This window comes from Tursiops truncatus, chromosome 13 (assembly GCF_011762595.2).
Source record: "Tursiops truncatus isolate mTurTru1 chromosome 13, mTurTru1.mat.Y, whole genome shotgun sequence".
In the NCBI taxonomy this organism is placed as follows: Eukaryota; Metazoa; Chordata; class Mammalia; order Artiodactyla; family Delphinidae; genus Tursiops; species Tursiops truncatus.
In genome coordinates, this window is record NC_047046.1 from 4,955,580 (window position 1) to 4,969,208 (window position 13,629).

General features: G+C 45.3%; 1 protein-coding gene across 1 annotated transcript in view; it reads right to left on the reverse strand.

The window, feature by feature from the left end:
* Positions 1-13,629, reverse strand: part of TMEM132B (transmembrane protein 132B) — a 234,445-nt gene that overhangs the window by 176,934 nt on the left and 43,882 nt on the right. The window contains exon 3 of the mRNA XM_073790880.1: positions 4,518-4,664. Coding sequence (XP_073646981.1) covers positions 4,518-4,664 — 147 coding nt within the window. The remainder of the gene's footprint in view (positions 1-4,517; positions 4,665-13,629) is intronic.

Below are 13,629 nucleotides of genomic sequence, written 5' to 3' on the forward strand. Positions count from 1 at the left end.
GTGTCTATTTCTTTCAAGAACTTTTCACAGAAAAATCTCAAAAATCGATTAACAGAAGTTTGTTTTTGCCATGCTTTTCATTATATACAACAAATGTAAATTTAGGGTTTGGCTTTTCTATCCTATGGAGAAGCACAGACTCCCGTTTCTATGGTGCACCCCGGAGCTTCTCTCTGCCTCTGTACCAACTTTCAGATGAGAATGAGCTCTGCATTGTGGTTTCTGACCACACAGAGTGGCACCTTATTTTCTCTGAGGTTTGGGTCCCAACGGCCAGACAGAAATCACTGAAGAAACAACCTCATCTCAACCTAGCTGGTTGCACGTGGTTTCCCACACCAAGAGTCCATCATCCGGCTTTCATTTCTCTTGGTTTCATTTTCTCCGTTCTGAACACTTTCAAATTTGCTCATTTTTCTAATCCCTTCTCGTTTCGTTGGGCAATGCGACTCGTTGTCTTGTGGTTTCCATCTTTTTTTTAAGATTTAATTTTATTTATTTTTGGCTGCGTAGGGTCTTCGTTGCTGCGCGCGGGCTTTCTCTAGTTGCAGCGAGCGGGGGCTACTCTTCTTTGCGGTGCACGGGCTTCTCATTGCAGTGGCTTCACTTGTTGCGGAGCACGGGCTCTAGAGCGCAGGCTCAGTAGTTGTGGCGCATGGGCTTAGTTGCTCTGTGGCACACAGGATCTTCCCGGACCAGGGCTCGAACCGGTGTCCCCTGCATTGGCAGGTGGATTCTTAACCACTGCGCCACCAGGGAAGTCCCTTGTGGTTTCCATCTTTATTACTCACATTTCCTCACAATGAGTGTTCATTAAAATATTTTGAATTAAGACCTTTCTGCCTTCCTATCCGAGCCCATTGAGTCTTCCCATACTGACACATTTTTAATTCTTATCACAGAACTTCAGGCAGTTGGTACCTTATATTCTATTAAAAACCCTATTCCGCCCAAGGTTGTCACAATTCAGAGATAACAGCTTTCCTCGGGATGTTTTGTTAGGGATATATTCACAGATTCACTTTGTTAGCCTGACAAACACAGTCCATGAGCTGGTATTTCACACCTCATTTGATCTCACAATTCAACAACCAAAAAAAAGTATAAAAAGAAGCAATTATTTATTTAGATTATGGAAGCGATTTTAGAGGGATATTAGATAAGCATAAATTGTCATGCCAGCAACAATCCCTGCCCTTCTAACAGCACAGGGAAGGGCAAAAACGGAAAGTGAAGTAAGAGAAGACGATGCTGCAATGTCTGATACTTATGTAACTCTGGTTATGTAACAACTTTTTTTCTCTTGTAACTTTTTTAATCTCTTCTAAAGAAAATGCAAAATTGATTCTCTCAGAACCGAAAGTGATAACCACAGCCTGTGTTTTCCCTTCAATTTAAAACATCACCACTCCATCAGCCAGTATTTCAACCAAGTCAATTTCCCATGTGCAGACCACGGAGACGGCCGTTAGAGACCCACACGGTGACTTCTGAGGGTGTAAGTCCAGGCATCCCATTGGGGCTCCTCCAGCCCTATAAGAGGGTCAGCAGGACTGTCGTCACTTCCTGGCCACCTCTTGTTTCTGCCCTCCCATTTTCCCCCAAGAACCCTCTCCCGTACTCTAAGCCCAAGTCATTCAGGTGGGTTCACCCATCCCCCGCGGGCCTCTCACTGTTGTGGCCTCTCCCGCCGCGGAGCACAGGCTCAGGACGCGCAGGCCCAGCGGCCATGGCTCACGGGCCCAGCCGCTCCCCGGCATGTGGGATCCTCCCGGACCGGGGCACGAACCCGCGTCCCCTGCATAGGCAGGCGGACTCTCAACCACTGCGCCACCAGGGAAGCCCCACCCATCCCCTACTTTTACAGCTGGCTACAGAGATTGGTTCAGAGTGAGTACAAGATCCATGTTACTCCAGGCAGAGCCAGTGATGAGCAGCCCCAAGACTTGCGCTGGATGTGATGGGGCAGAACAGTGTTCTCCCTGAAGTGACCAAGCCAGTAGGATTGATGCTGGGAAGACCTGCTGGAGATGATGCCAACCCAGAGGAAAGACAGAGCCAGGTTGCTAAGAATGCTGCATCCAGACACTTCTGGCACCTGTCCCCCCCGAATTTCTCCATCTGCACAAGGAGTCAAGGAGCCCTTTCTGCGTGGGCTTCAATCGTGTGGTACCTAAGGGCATCAGTCAGACAAAGTCCACCGGATAAACACCCCAGCAAAACCAAGAGGAAGTCTTCCAGTGGAGTCAAAACAGAGATCAAGGCACGACCCTGGACACATCCCACCTTTAAGAAGCGTGGCAGATACTGCTAGCTGACCATCCTTCTCCCTGACATCAAAGACTATCTCTCAGTACAAAGCCTGAAAGTAATACCAGATATTCAACTTTCCAGACTACCCTGCTTCTTGAGCAAAGGCATGGAACTACTGATGAGATCTTAGACGTCCAGGGAAAGTCTTCTTTCCAGCTGGAAAGGTCTTCTTTCCCGGCAAAAAGAGAAGCCCCCCTCCCTTCCAGTCTTTGTATACAACTAGATAAGTTTGTGATGCCTGGAACTGCTGCAGCCATCTTGCAGCCGTGAGGAAACAAGCTGGAGGATGACAGCCAGTGAACTGGGCGTGATGGAGTAGGAAGACAGAATGCACCTGGGTGACACAATTGTGCTGCTGGATGAACCAACCACGGAACCACCCACCTCCAAGCTTCCTGTCACATGAGATGACAAAATCCTATTGTTGCAGCCACTTTTAGGTGAGAATTCTAGTACCAGCAACTGAGCAAATATAAAAATCCTAGACTCTTTCCAGGTATTGACAGCTCAGGATAGGGGAGTGTTCAGACAGCAGATTCAGATTTCCAGGGAAACCATGGGCCACATGAGGCTGCAGACTAAAAGCTCTGTCAAGGGATGTGAAGGATGATGACCGGAATGTTGCGTTGGGAGTGAAAGGAACCCAGACCACCTGATCAATATTCCTAGTCAGAGGCTTCTGATCACTCAACCTGAGTGACTCTTTCCCTTTGAAAGAGCTCTTCAAAATCACGCAGAACAGAGTTCTAGCTGAGGTTGGCTGAGGTCACCCAAGCAGAGACAGCCCTCAGCCTAGAAATCCATTAGAAAAGGCAAGAGCTTCACACAGTCTCTCCATTTCTCATGCTTCCACCCACCCGCCCACCAGCTCCCTCACTCATCCACCCAGTGCCCCTCTGGTGCCCAACATCGTGGACCTCAAAGGGTTTAAAAACAAGAAAAGAGGGACTTCCCTAGTGGTCCAGTGGTTAAGACTCCTGCCCTTCCATTGCAGGGGGCACAGGGTTAATCCCTCGTCGGGGAACTAAGATCCTGCATGCTACGCAGTGTGGCAAAAAGAGAAAAAAAACAAAACAAGAAACGAAAGAAAAGAGAACAGGTGATGACACTAGAAGATGATAAGTGAAAGATCTAAACAGGGCTCTATGCCAGCCTGAGGAGTAGGGTCTCATCCTGGCTGAAGTGGGAGCCATTGGTGGTTTTAAAGCCGGGGGAACTGCATGGCCAGCACTGCTCGGTCAAAAGGGAAGAGAAGAGGGGCCAAGAGACTGTAGAAAAGACTGTGGCAACAGGGGTGAGAGCTCGTTCTGCCTGTTGGGAGCCCAGATGCCAGATTATTAGCAACAACCTCCTTCTGCTTCCCAGGCAAGCTCAGCCCCATAAAACCCAAGGCTGCTATCGGAGCTGGAGAAGACCTGCCAGCAGTGCCAAGTTCCCCAACTTCACATCCCGAGCCCGTATGCCGATACCCAGGTGTGACAGCTGCAACCACTACCTTTAAGCACTGGGAGACAATTACGTGACAGCTAGAGGCACCCTCAGTTCACTCATTAAAAGGTACATTTCCCCCTTGCCTCTTAAATCATTTCTATTTTCCCCACTTCATTCTTCAGCTCTTCACTGCCAACAATAACAGTAACAGTAATAAAATTTTAAAATAATGGTTATCAAACCCTGCACTGTGACAAACAGGAGTTCAGGTAATTTTTGAGACTGCCAACCTAATTAGGTCATTGATGTATAAAGAGCAGAAAGGATAAAGCCCTCATCCTGCAGCACATCCGATAATACATTCAGAAGCTGTAGGACGGAGCTGAGCTGATGAATTCAAAGGAACACATCTCCCATTAAATGCAGAGGCACCTAGAAAAATGGTGCAGATGAACCGGTTTGCAGGTCAGAAATAGAGACACAGAGGTAGAGCATAAACGTAGGGACACCAAGGGGGGAACGTGGAGCGGGGGGAGGGTGGTGGTGGGATGAACTGGGAGATTGGGATTGACATGTATACACGAATATGTATACAGTGGATAACTAATAAGAACCTGCTGTATAAAAAAATAAATAATTTTTTTTAAAAAAAGGCACAAAAAATAAAAATGCAGAGGCACCTCTTCATTTATACACTCATTATTTTCCCGTCAGCATTTGCAACCATCCCCAACCCACCACTGCCGAGGTACCGTGAGCATCTCAGCGCTTACCTGCTCTGTGTGTCCGGGTGATGACCCACGCAGGTGAGGGTGGCTGCTGTCTGAACACTGTCACTGTCAATTTCTTCCTGGACTGCCCACTGGTCTTCGCTGCTGACTCTCACTGCGGTTATTTTCACACCTGCTGCTGCCTTAATTCTGTGGGGTAGGAAAAAAAATTATATATATATAAATATATATGTATATGACCATTTTAGTTCAAAACAGGGAGCTAGAACAGCTCTCCCCTTTCCTCTGGGACATGTAGGGAAGGGTGGCCATAATGCCTTTCCTTTGAAAACTAAGTGTCCTGTTACTTTTACAAGCACCCCAAAGTAGGAGCCCCAGCGTTTCGCCACGTCTGTTAATTTTCTGTCTGATCAGTGTGTTGGGAACCAGATCGCTTTCTGTTTCAGGGGTCCCGTGGGACGGAGACGAGACAGATGTGTCTGGCAGGCGTGGATGGAATCTGGGGCCCGGTTCTTCCCCTGTGGACGGGAAGGGCCCCCAGGAGGTGGGAGGGTCTGAGAGGCTGCAGGGGCCGTGCCATCCAGGGGACTGAGGGGGAGGCGGGCTGTGCTGACCACACTGTGAAGAGGAAACAGTGGGACCATGCGGTCCTCAGAGGAGCAAAAGAAACACAGCATTCAGGCAGGCTGAAGTGGCCAAGGACTGCCTGGTACGATGCTTGCAGAACTCAATGCCCCAAGGAAGAATCCAGGGCCCCAGCTGCTTCAGCCATTGAGCAAAGGCCAAAGAGAGTTCCCAGCCTGGATTGTCTGCCGTTTCTTCCCTGCTCCTAAAACTATCTTCATGTTGCTACTAACCAGAATACATCTCCTCTGTAACCACGGGGATTGCAAGGCAACATCCAAGTTCTCTGACAATGGCCTTGGGACTTGCCCAGATGCTGTGGACTTGTCTGGAGAACAATCAGGAGGAAGACAGGGCCATGGAAAGCCAAGCTGCTTGCTGTGCTTAACTAAATGTAAGTAATACGAAAAGGGTGTCATTGGACTTCCGGGTGCATGAACTAATGCTGCAGAGGGTCAGCACACGCTTAGCTGTGAAGGTACCTGAACCCCCTCTGCTTCCCAGAGGCCTGTGGACTAATAAGAAATGCCCAGTGAGGCTCTGGGCATCCTTTTCCACAGAGAAGGCAAAAGGAATGCCACGATGCCAAAAAATGGTATGTGTGCAGGAGTTACAGGAGCATCAGCAAAGACAGATCCATCAGGACAGACATTCCACTGCCACCGAGAATTTAGAAGCAAAGATTCCCTCCAAGAGATTTATTCATCAAATCCACACATAATAGCAGGGTCTAAGATGCAATTAAAAACATATGAATGTAGGTGAAAGGATACGATGGGAGGATACATCCACAAATCATATCTCTGATAAGGGTCTAGTATCCAGCATATATAAAGAGCTCTTGCAACTCAACAACAACAAAAAGACAAATAACTCAATCTGAAAATAGATGTTTCTTCGAAGAAGATATACGTGGCCAACAAGAACATGAAAAGACGCTCAGCATCATTAGTCAGCAGGGAAACGCAAATCAAAATCATGAGATACCACATCGTACCCACGAGGATGGCCATCATCAAAAAAGAGAAAATAATAAATGTTGATAAGGATGTGGAGAAACTGGAACCCCTGTACACTGCTGGTAGGAATGTAAAATGGTGCAGCCCCTGCGGAAAACAGCTTTGCAGATGCTCAGAAAGTTAAACATAGAATTACTATATGACTCAGTCATTCTACTCCTTTATATAGACCCAAACGAATTGAAAACAGATACTCAGGCAAACCCTTGTACATGCACCTCACGGCGGCACTGCTCACAACAGCCAAAAGGCAGAAACAACCCAAATGCCCATCACGCGATGAAAGGATAAACAAAACGTGATGTATACGTATCATGGAATACTATTCAGCCACAAAAAGGAATGAAGTGCTGATACATGTTACAACGCGGATGAACCTCAAAAACATCATTCCAGGGCTCCCCCGGTGGCGCAGTGGTTGAGAGTCCGCCTGCCGATGCAGGGGACACGGGTTCGTGCCCCGGTCTGGTAAGATCCCACATGCCACAGAGCAGCTGGGCCCGTGAGCCATGGCCGCTGAGCCTGCACATCCGGAGCCTGTGCTCCGCAACGGGAGAGGCCACAACAGTGAGAGGCCCACGTACCGCAAAAAAATAAAATAAAATAAAATAAACACATCATTCCAAGTGAATGAAGCCAGACACAAAAGGCCATGTATTGTGTGGTTCCGTTTACATAAAATACCCAGAACAGGTAAATCCACAGAGATAGAAGGCAGATTAGTGGTTTCCAGGGGCGGGGAGGAGCAGAACGAGGAGTAGCTGCTTAGCTAACAGGTACGGGGTTTCCTTTTGGGTCATAAAAATGTCTTGGAATTAGATAGAGGCGGTGTCTGCACAACACTGTGTACTAAACGGCAGTGAATTATTCACTTAGAAATGGTACATTTTATGTTATGTGAAATTTGCTTCCATTAAAAAAGAAAGAAAAGAAGAAAAAACAGGTGAATGGACCCTCCCAGGAGCGACTGAAACTTTAAAAAAGGATTTATCAAAATCCAAAAAGGACCCAAAGAAGGGAATCCCTAAAGTCAGAATTTCAAGCAGCAGGAGAGAATGTTCTGGACTCAAGGGTTGCCCTAAAGCCCCTGATTTTGCTGCCTACCATAAGGAACCCCAGGGTGGAATTAGGGGGCTCAAATACTTGCGTATCTAATTAAATTTTTTAAAGTTTCTGCTTCCTGTATTCCCTTCTTATAGGACCTTACACAGATGCTAAGACGTACACCTGCTCGCTCTTGCATTTGGCGTTCCTGACCCCCTCCAGAGATTCAGGCGCCATTCTTTGTCCCAACTGGATGGTTTTTCCTGTTGAATTCTGGTGACTACATATGCTAACTCCTCAAAGCTTTCTTTCTTGCCATCACAAAGTTCCGGGAATTAATTTATGCAAGCCATGAATAGAGGCGTCTCATTGTATCCCTGTTTCCAGCCATTCCATCTTGCTGCCAAAGGGGCAACTGGAGAGAATGTTCCAGAATGCATGTCTCCATAAGCAGAGTCCTCCCACTGTCAAGAGCACCTCCTCATTTCTACCAGTACTTGCCACTTTAATGGCTTATCACATTCTTCCACATACAAGGATCACAGAGCAAATTGACCAAGCAGCCCCACGGTCAGGATGATTACTATGGTTCCCAATGTCCTGATGATCAAACTGTGACCCTCACACCCCCAGAGGGAGCAACCAGCTGGAGGTCACAGAGCTAGACAGTGACAGAGCCAGGATTAGAAACCAGATCCCCTGACTCAAAAACCTGCTCCCCTTCCCTCCTGCTCTGCCCCATGCAGAGAATTCCCTGCAGAGGATACAAAATTAATGCACAGAAATCTTTTGCATTCCTATACACTAATGATGAAAAATCTGAAAGTGAAATTAAGAAAACACTCGCATTTACCACTGCAACTAAAAGAATAAAATATCTAGGAATAAACCTACCTAAGGAGACAAAAGACCTGTATGCAGAAAATTATAAGACACTGATGAAAAAAATTAGATGATACAAATAGATGGAGAGATATATCATGTTCTTGGATTGGAAAAATCAACATTGTGAAAATGACTCTACTACCCAAAGCAATCTACAGATTCAATGCAATCCCTATCTAACTACCACTGTCATTTTTCACAAACCCAGAACAGAAAAATTTCACAATTTATATGGAAACACAAAAGACCCCGAAGAGCCAAAGCAATCTTGAGAAAGAAAAACAGAGCTGGAGGAATCAGGTTCCCTGACTTCACACTATACTACAAAGCTACAGTAATCAGGACAGTATGGTACTGGCACAAAAACAGAAATATAGATCAATGGAACAGGATAGGAAGCCCAGAGATAAACCCACGCACATATGGTCATCTTATCTTTGATAAAGGAGGCAAGAATATACATTGGGGAAAAGACAGCCTCTTCAATAAGTGGTGCTGGGAAAACTGGACAGCTACATGTAAAAGAATGAAATTAGAACACTCCGTAACACCATACACAAAAATAAACTCAAAATGGATTAAAGACCTAAATGTAAGACCAGACACTATCAAAGTCTTAGAGGAAAACACAGAACACTCTATGACCTAAATCACAGCAATATCCTTTTTGACCCACCTCCTAGAGAAATGGAAATAAAAACAAAAATAAACAAATGGGACCTAATGAAACTTAAAAGCTTTTGCACAGCAAAGGAAACCACAAACAAGACGAAAAGACAACCCTCAGAAAGGGAGAAAATATTTGCAAATGAAGCAACTGACAAAGGATTAATCTCCAAAATTTCCAAGCAGCTCATGCAGCTCAATATCAAAACAACAAACAAGCCAATCCAAAAATGGGCAGAAGACCTAAATAGACATTTCTCCAAAGAAGACATGCAGATGGCCAAGAGGCACATGAAAGAATGCTCAACATCACTAATCATTAGAGAAATGCAAATCAAAACTACAATGAGATATCATCTCACACCAGTCAGAATGGCCATCATCAAAAAATCTACAAACAATAAATGCTGGAGAGGGTGTGGAGAAAAAGGAACCCTCTTGCACTGCTGGTGGGAATGTAAATTGATACAGCCACTATGGAGAACAGTATAGAGGTTCCTTAAAAAACCAAAAATAGAACTACCATACGACCCAGCAATCCCACTAAAGGGCATATACCCTGAGAAAACCATAATTCAAAAAGAGTCATGTACGAAAATGTTCATTGCAGCTCTGTTTACAATAGCCAGGACATGGAAGCAACCTAAGTGTCCATCGACAGATGAATGGATATAGAAGATGTGGCACATATATACAATGGAATATTACTCAGCCATAAAAAGAAAAGAAATTGAGTTATTTGTAGTGAGGTGGATGGACCTAGAGTCTGTCATACAGAGTGAAGTAAGTCAGAAAGAGAAAGACAAATACCGTATGCTAACACATATATATGGAATCTAAAAAACAAACAAACAAAAAGTGTTCATGAAGAACCTAGGGGCAAGACGGGAATAAAGACACAGACCTACTAGAGAATGGACTTGAGGACACGGGGAGGGGGAAGTGTAAGCTGGGACGAAGTGAGAGAGTGGCATGGACATATATACACTACCAAACGTAAGGTAGATAGCTAGTGGGAAGCAGCTGCATAGCACAGGGAGATCAGCTCGGTGCTTTGTGACCACCTAGAGGGGTGGGATAGGGAGGGTGGGAGGGAGGGAGACACAAGAGGGAAGAGATATGGGAACATGGGTATATGTATAACTGATTCACTTTGTTATAAAGCAGAAACTAACACACCATTGTAAAGCAATTATACTCCAATAAAGATGTTATAAATAAATAAATAAATAAATAAAGCAGTGTGTGTGTGTCAATCCCAAACTCCCTAACTATCTCTTCCCCAAAAGAAATACATTCTAATTATTTTTGCCTTTGGACGGTTATGGAGCACCAGGCATTCCTACCTGCCTAGGAGAGCTGGAGGCTTCTAAGGATGAAGGTCAGGGAGGTGGTGGAGTTAGAGATGATGACAATGAACTAACCGTGAGAGTTTGGATACCAATCACTGAACATCTGTGACTCCGTTTCCTCGTTTACAAAATGTGTGTAATAATAATATCTCCCTATAGTGGAGTTTGTATGAAGATTAAGTGAATCACTGTATATAAAGTGCTTAGAAGAACACCTGGGACAAAGAAACTGATCAGCGTTAGCTATTATGATTTTTCTCACCATGAACTACTGCATACTCTCCAGAGATCATACACTCAGGATCAAGCCCCCTCCCTGTGCGATGTCCTCTGTAACTGCTCTAAGTCTCCACGCAGGACCCCAGCCACCTCCTCTCTAGATATGATTTCCCTGATTTGACTCCTTTTCCTTGGCAGGAAATTCCTCTCAAATCCCAAGACGGCGCAAACCCTCCATTTGCCGTAGTACATCCTTTTATTTATTTTTTCCATAAAGGTTACTCTACACTTGAACCCTCGACACTCTGGGTTCAAAGGACATCAGTGTGCACCTGAGAAAGTCTCGGAAATTTTCTGTGATTGTCGTTGACCAAAGAAATAATCCCATTCTGGTTCGTGTCTAGTCTACTTCAATGTCCAGAAGTAGGACCAGCTTTAGAAGTGGCTGACCACAAAGGTTCAAATGATGTCCCCACTTCCCTAGGCACCTGACTCTGTTCAGGTCTCACATATGTGGGTTTTGGGCACCGATAGGCTCTCTTCTTGTGGTCACAGTATGGCTGCCAACAGCTCTTGATCTCACCGCCTCATCCACAAGGGAAAAGCAAGACTGTCCTAGAACAAACTCCTGGAGCCAGGTTTTCATTGGTTGAATCTGATTGAATACTCAGCCTTGGACCTATAACTGTGGCCTAGGGGGTGAAAGGACAATGCTTACAGGTTTACCCAGACAAGGACCATCCTGCCCTAAGAGTGAAATTAATCCCATCTGGGATCGGCAGGGAGTGGCTCCCAAAAGGAAATTCGAGTTACAACAGAAGAAATGGATGGTAGGAATCAAAACCACAAGCCTGAAGCCAAATTACTGAGGTTCTGCCTCCCTCCTACACACAAGTTACAAAATTGTTCCAAAATCCCAGTTCTTAGTCCAAATCCTTCCCAATTTTAGATTCTATTTGTTGGAACAATCTAAGCCCAGAAAAATCCATGTCTTGAATATTCATTAAGTTTGTTTTAGAGAAATATTTTTAGGCTTGGTGATATTCTTAACTCTTGTTATTTAAAAACTACAATAATCTAAACCTTGTGACAGCGATTAATGGTCTCAGCACTGTAATGAGCTTGAGGGATTTGGGGGCTGAGCAAGGGAAAGATATGACCACAAGGTGGCAGTAGCACGCAACAAGCTTTACCTAGGCAGCAATTGGACAAGTTTGTGGGATGCGTTAAGTCCCTCATAGCCTAAGACCGTCCAAATGACATGGCATGAGGGCCACTAGCCAGAAGGGGAAGAGGGCAGGGAACCCCAGGGAGAAGAGGATCAGAGAGGGCGCTTACATGTCACTAGGCAGCACTGTGGGAAGTCTCCAGGTCAAACAGCTCCCAAGGGCAGCTGCAGCTTGAGGTCTTACAGCTACAAGGTCTATGGCTAACAGACACTGGGAACAGTTTTGCAGGGTATGCAGAGCAGGCTCTAAATGGCTAAAATAGGCTTATTTAGGGTATATTTAAAACAATTAGATGTGTAAAAAACTGAGTTTGGCTCCTGAGCTAACAGGTCCCAGTCTGCTATGAAGAAATAAACAACACAGGGGCCAACCTACAGGGACCATCTCCGGCTCATTTATATAACAACTACTTCCTGACATTCACAATAAAAACCTTACATTCATACTTCGATAGGGTCTTCATTATACAACTATTTGTTTTCTGTATTCTTGAAGTTAAGGGATTACATAGAGGAGAATACATTGGCAGACTAAGAAACTATCAATATTTGTTGATGACTGAGGCTTAAGGAAATCAGTCCCCACTCTCACTTGACCCTTGGTTGACGGTGACACCTACCGCAGCCCTGCTGCAGCATCTCTGCCTTTGGTAAGGGTGGGCTGTCAGGCTCTGCTGATCGTCCGCTGTAAATACAACGCAAACGCAATGCACATCTACTGCAGAGCGAAACCACCGAATCTTGTAGCATTGGAGGACTGACAAATGCCAGCAAAGCTACAAAGAGGATCCAGCAGAGCTCCACCAACCACGCCTCCAGACGTATCTCCTGACAGTTCACAAGTGAAGGAGGGAAAGTCAACGAGAAAAGATAAGTGCTTCAAAAGAGAGCAGTCCGAATAGCAAGGCAGAGTGAAGCTCTTGGGGAAACTGGGGAAAAGCCCTGAAATACTTGCGCTAAGTTGATCCTTTTTTGTGATCCTGTTGGCAATGTCAAGCGTGAAATGAAAAATGCAATACTGTGCAGTTATATAAAATTGGAGGAAAATAACAACAAAAAATTGTCGACGGGCAGTGCATGCTTTGTTCCGAGCGGCACAGAAAGGGAGTTACTGAGCCCGAATTTTGTTTACTGTAAGATAAGACAAACTTGTTTGTGTGTCTTTCTTTCATTTCTCAAGGAAGAAGAAAAATGCCAATCGCGTTTCCTTTTTCTCAAGATGTTCTACATGAGTTTACGTTCCCATTTACAGTGGATTAATTTTCATTGGCCGAATATTCTCAAATTAAAGAAACTTCCCATAACTCACCTGTAGCTTGAAATGGCAACGGTCTAAAAAATGCATATTTTATGGTGTGAAATACGCTAACGTTCTGTATTGGCCGCGAGCTGGCTTCCTCGTGGTTCCTAGAACAGCACGTGTCTTCCTGTCTTTAAACCTTTGTTCTTGCTGTTCCCTCTGCCTGGAAAGGTCTCCCCTGACACCCACAGGACTCACTCCCTCATCTCCTTCAGGTTTGGGCAAATGTCATCTCTTTGAGCTTTTTCCAGACCACCCGATCGAAAAAAAAAAGCCCTAATTCATACTCCCAAACTTTGCTTCCTTTGTTTATTCTCTGCATTCCCCCACTGGATGGAAGCACCAGGAGAGTGGGGAGGGTTTTTTTGTTTTTTTGTTTTTTTAATGTTTTGTTTCCTGCATTATCCACGGTTCTGAGAGCCACGCCTGGGAAACTGGAGGTGCTTAATAAGTGTTGGTAGAATGAAAGGTCTCTATCTAAGGTGTCATCTGTCTCTGGGCGCTCCATAAATATCAGACTGAGGGCGGAAGATGTCCAGTAAGGGACAAAAGCTACCATGGTCACGGGAGGGAGGCACTGGAACCCTATGGACCAGAGGTTCTCGGGCTTTTAAGCACATGAGAATCACCTACTGACAGGTATCTGGATCCTACCTCCAAAGCTTGTGATCCAGTAAGTCTGGGGCGGAACCCAACTGTGCCATGTTTTCAAACAGGCTGCCATTCTGATGCGGGGGGTCCCCAGAACATTCTTAGGATAAGAGTGCTTGGGACACATTTCAGACAATCACATTCTGTCGAAGAGAGTAATGCCAGG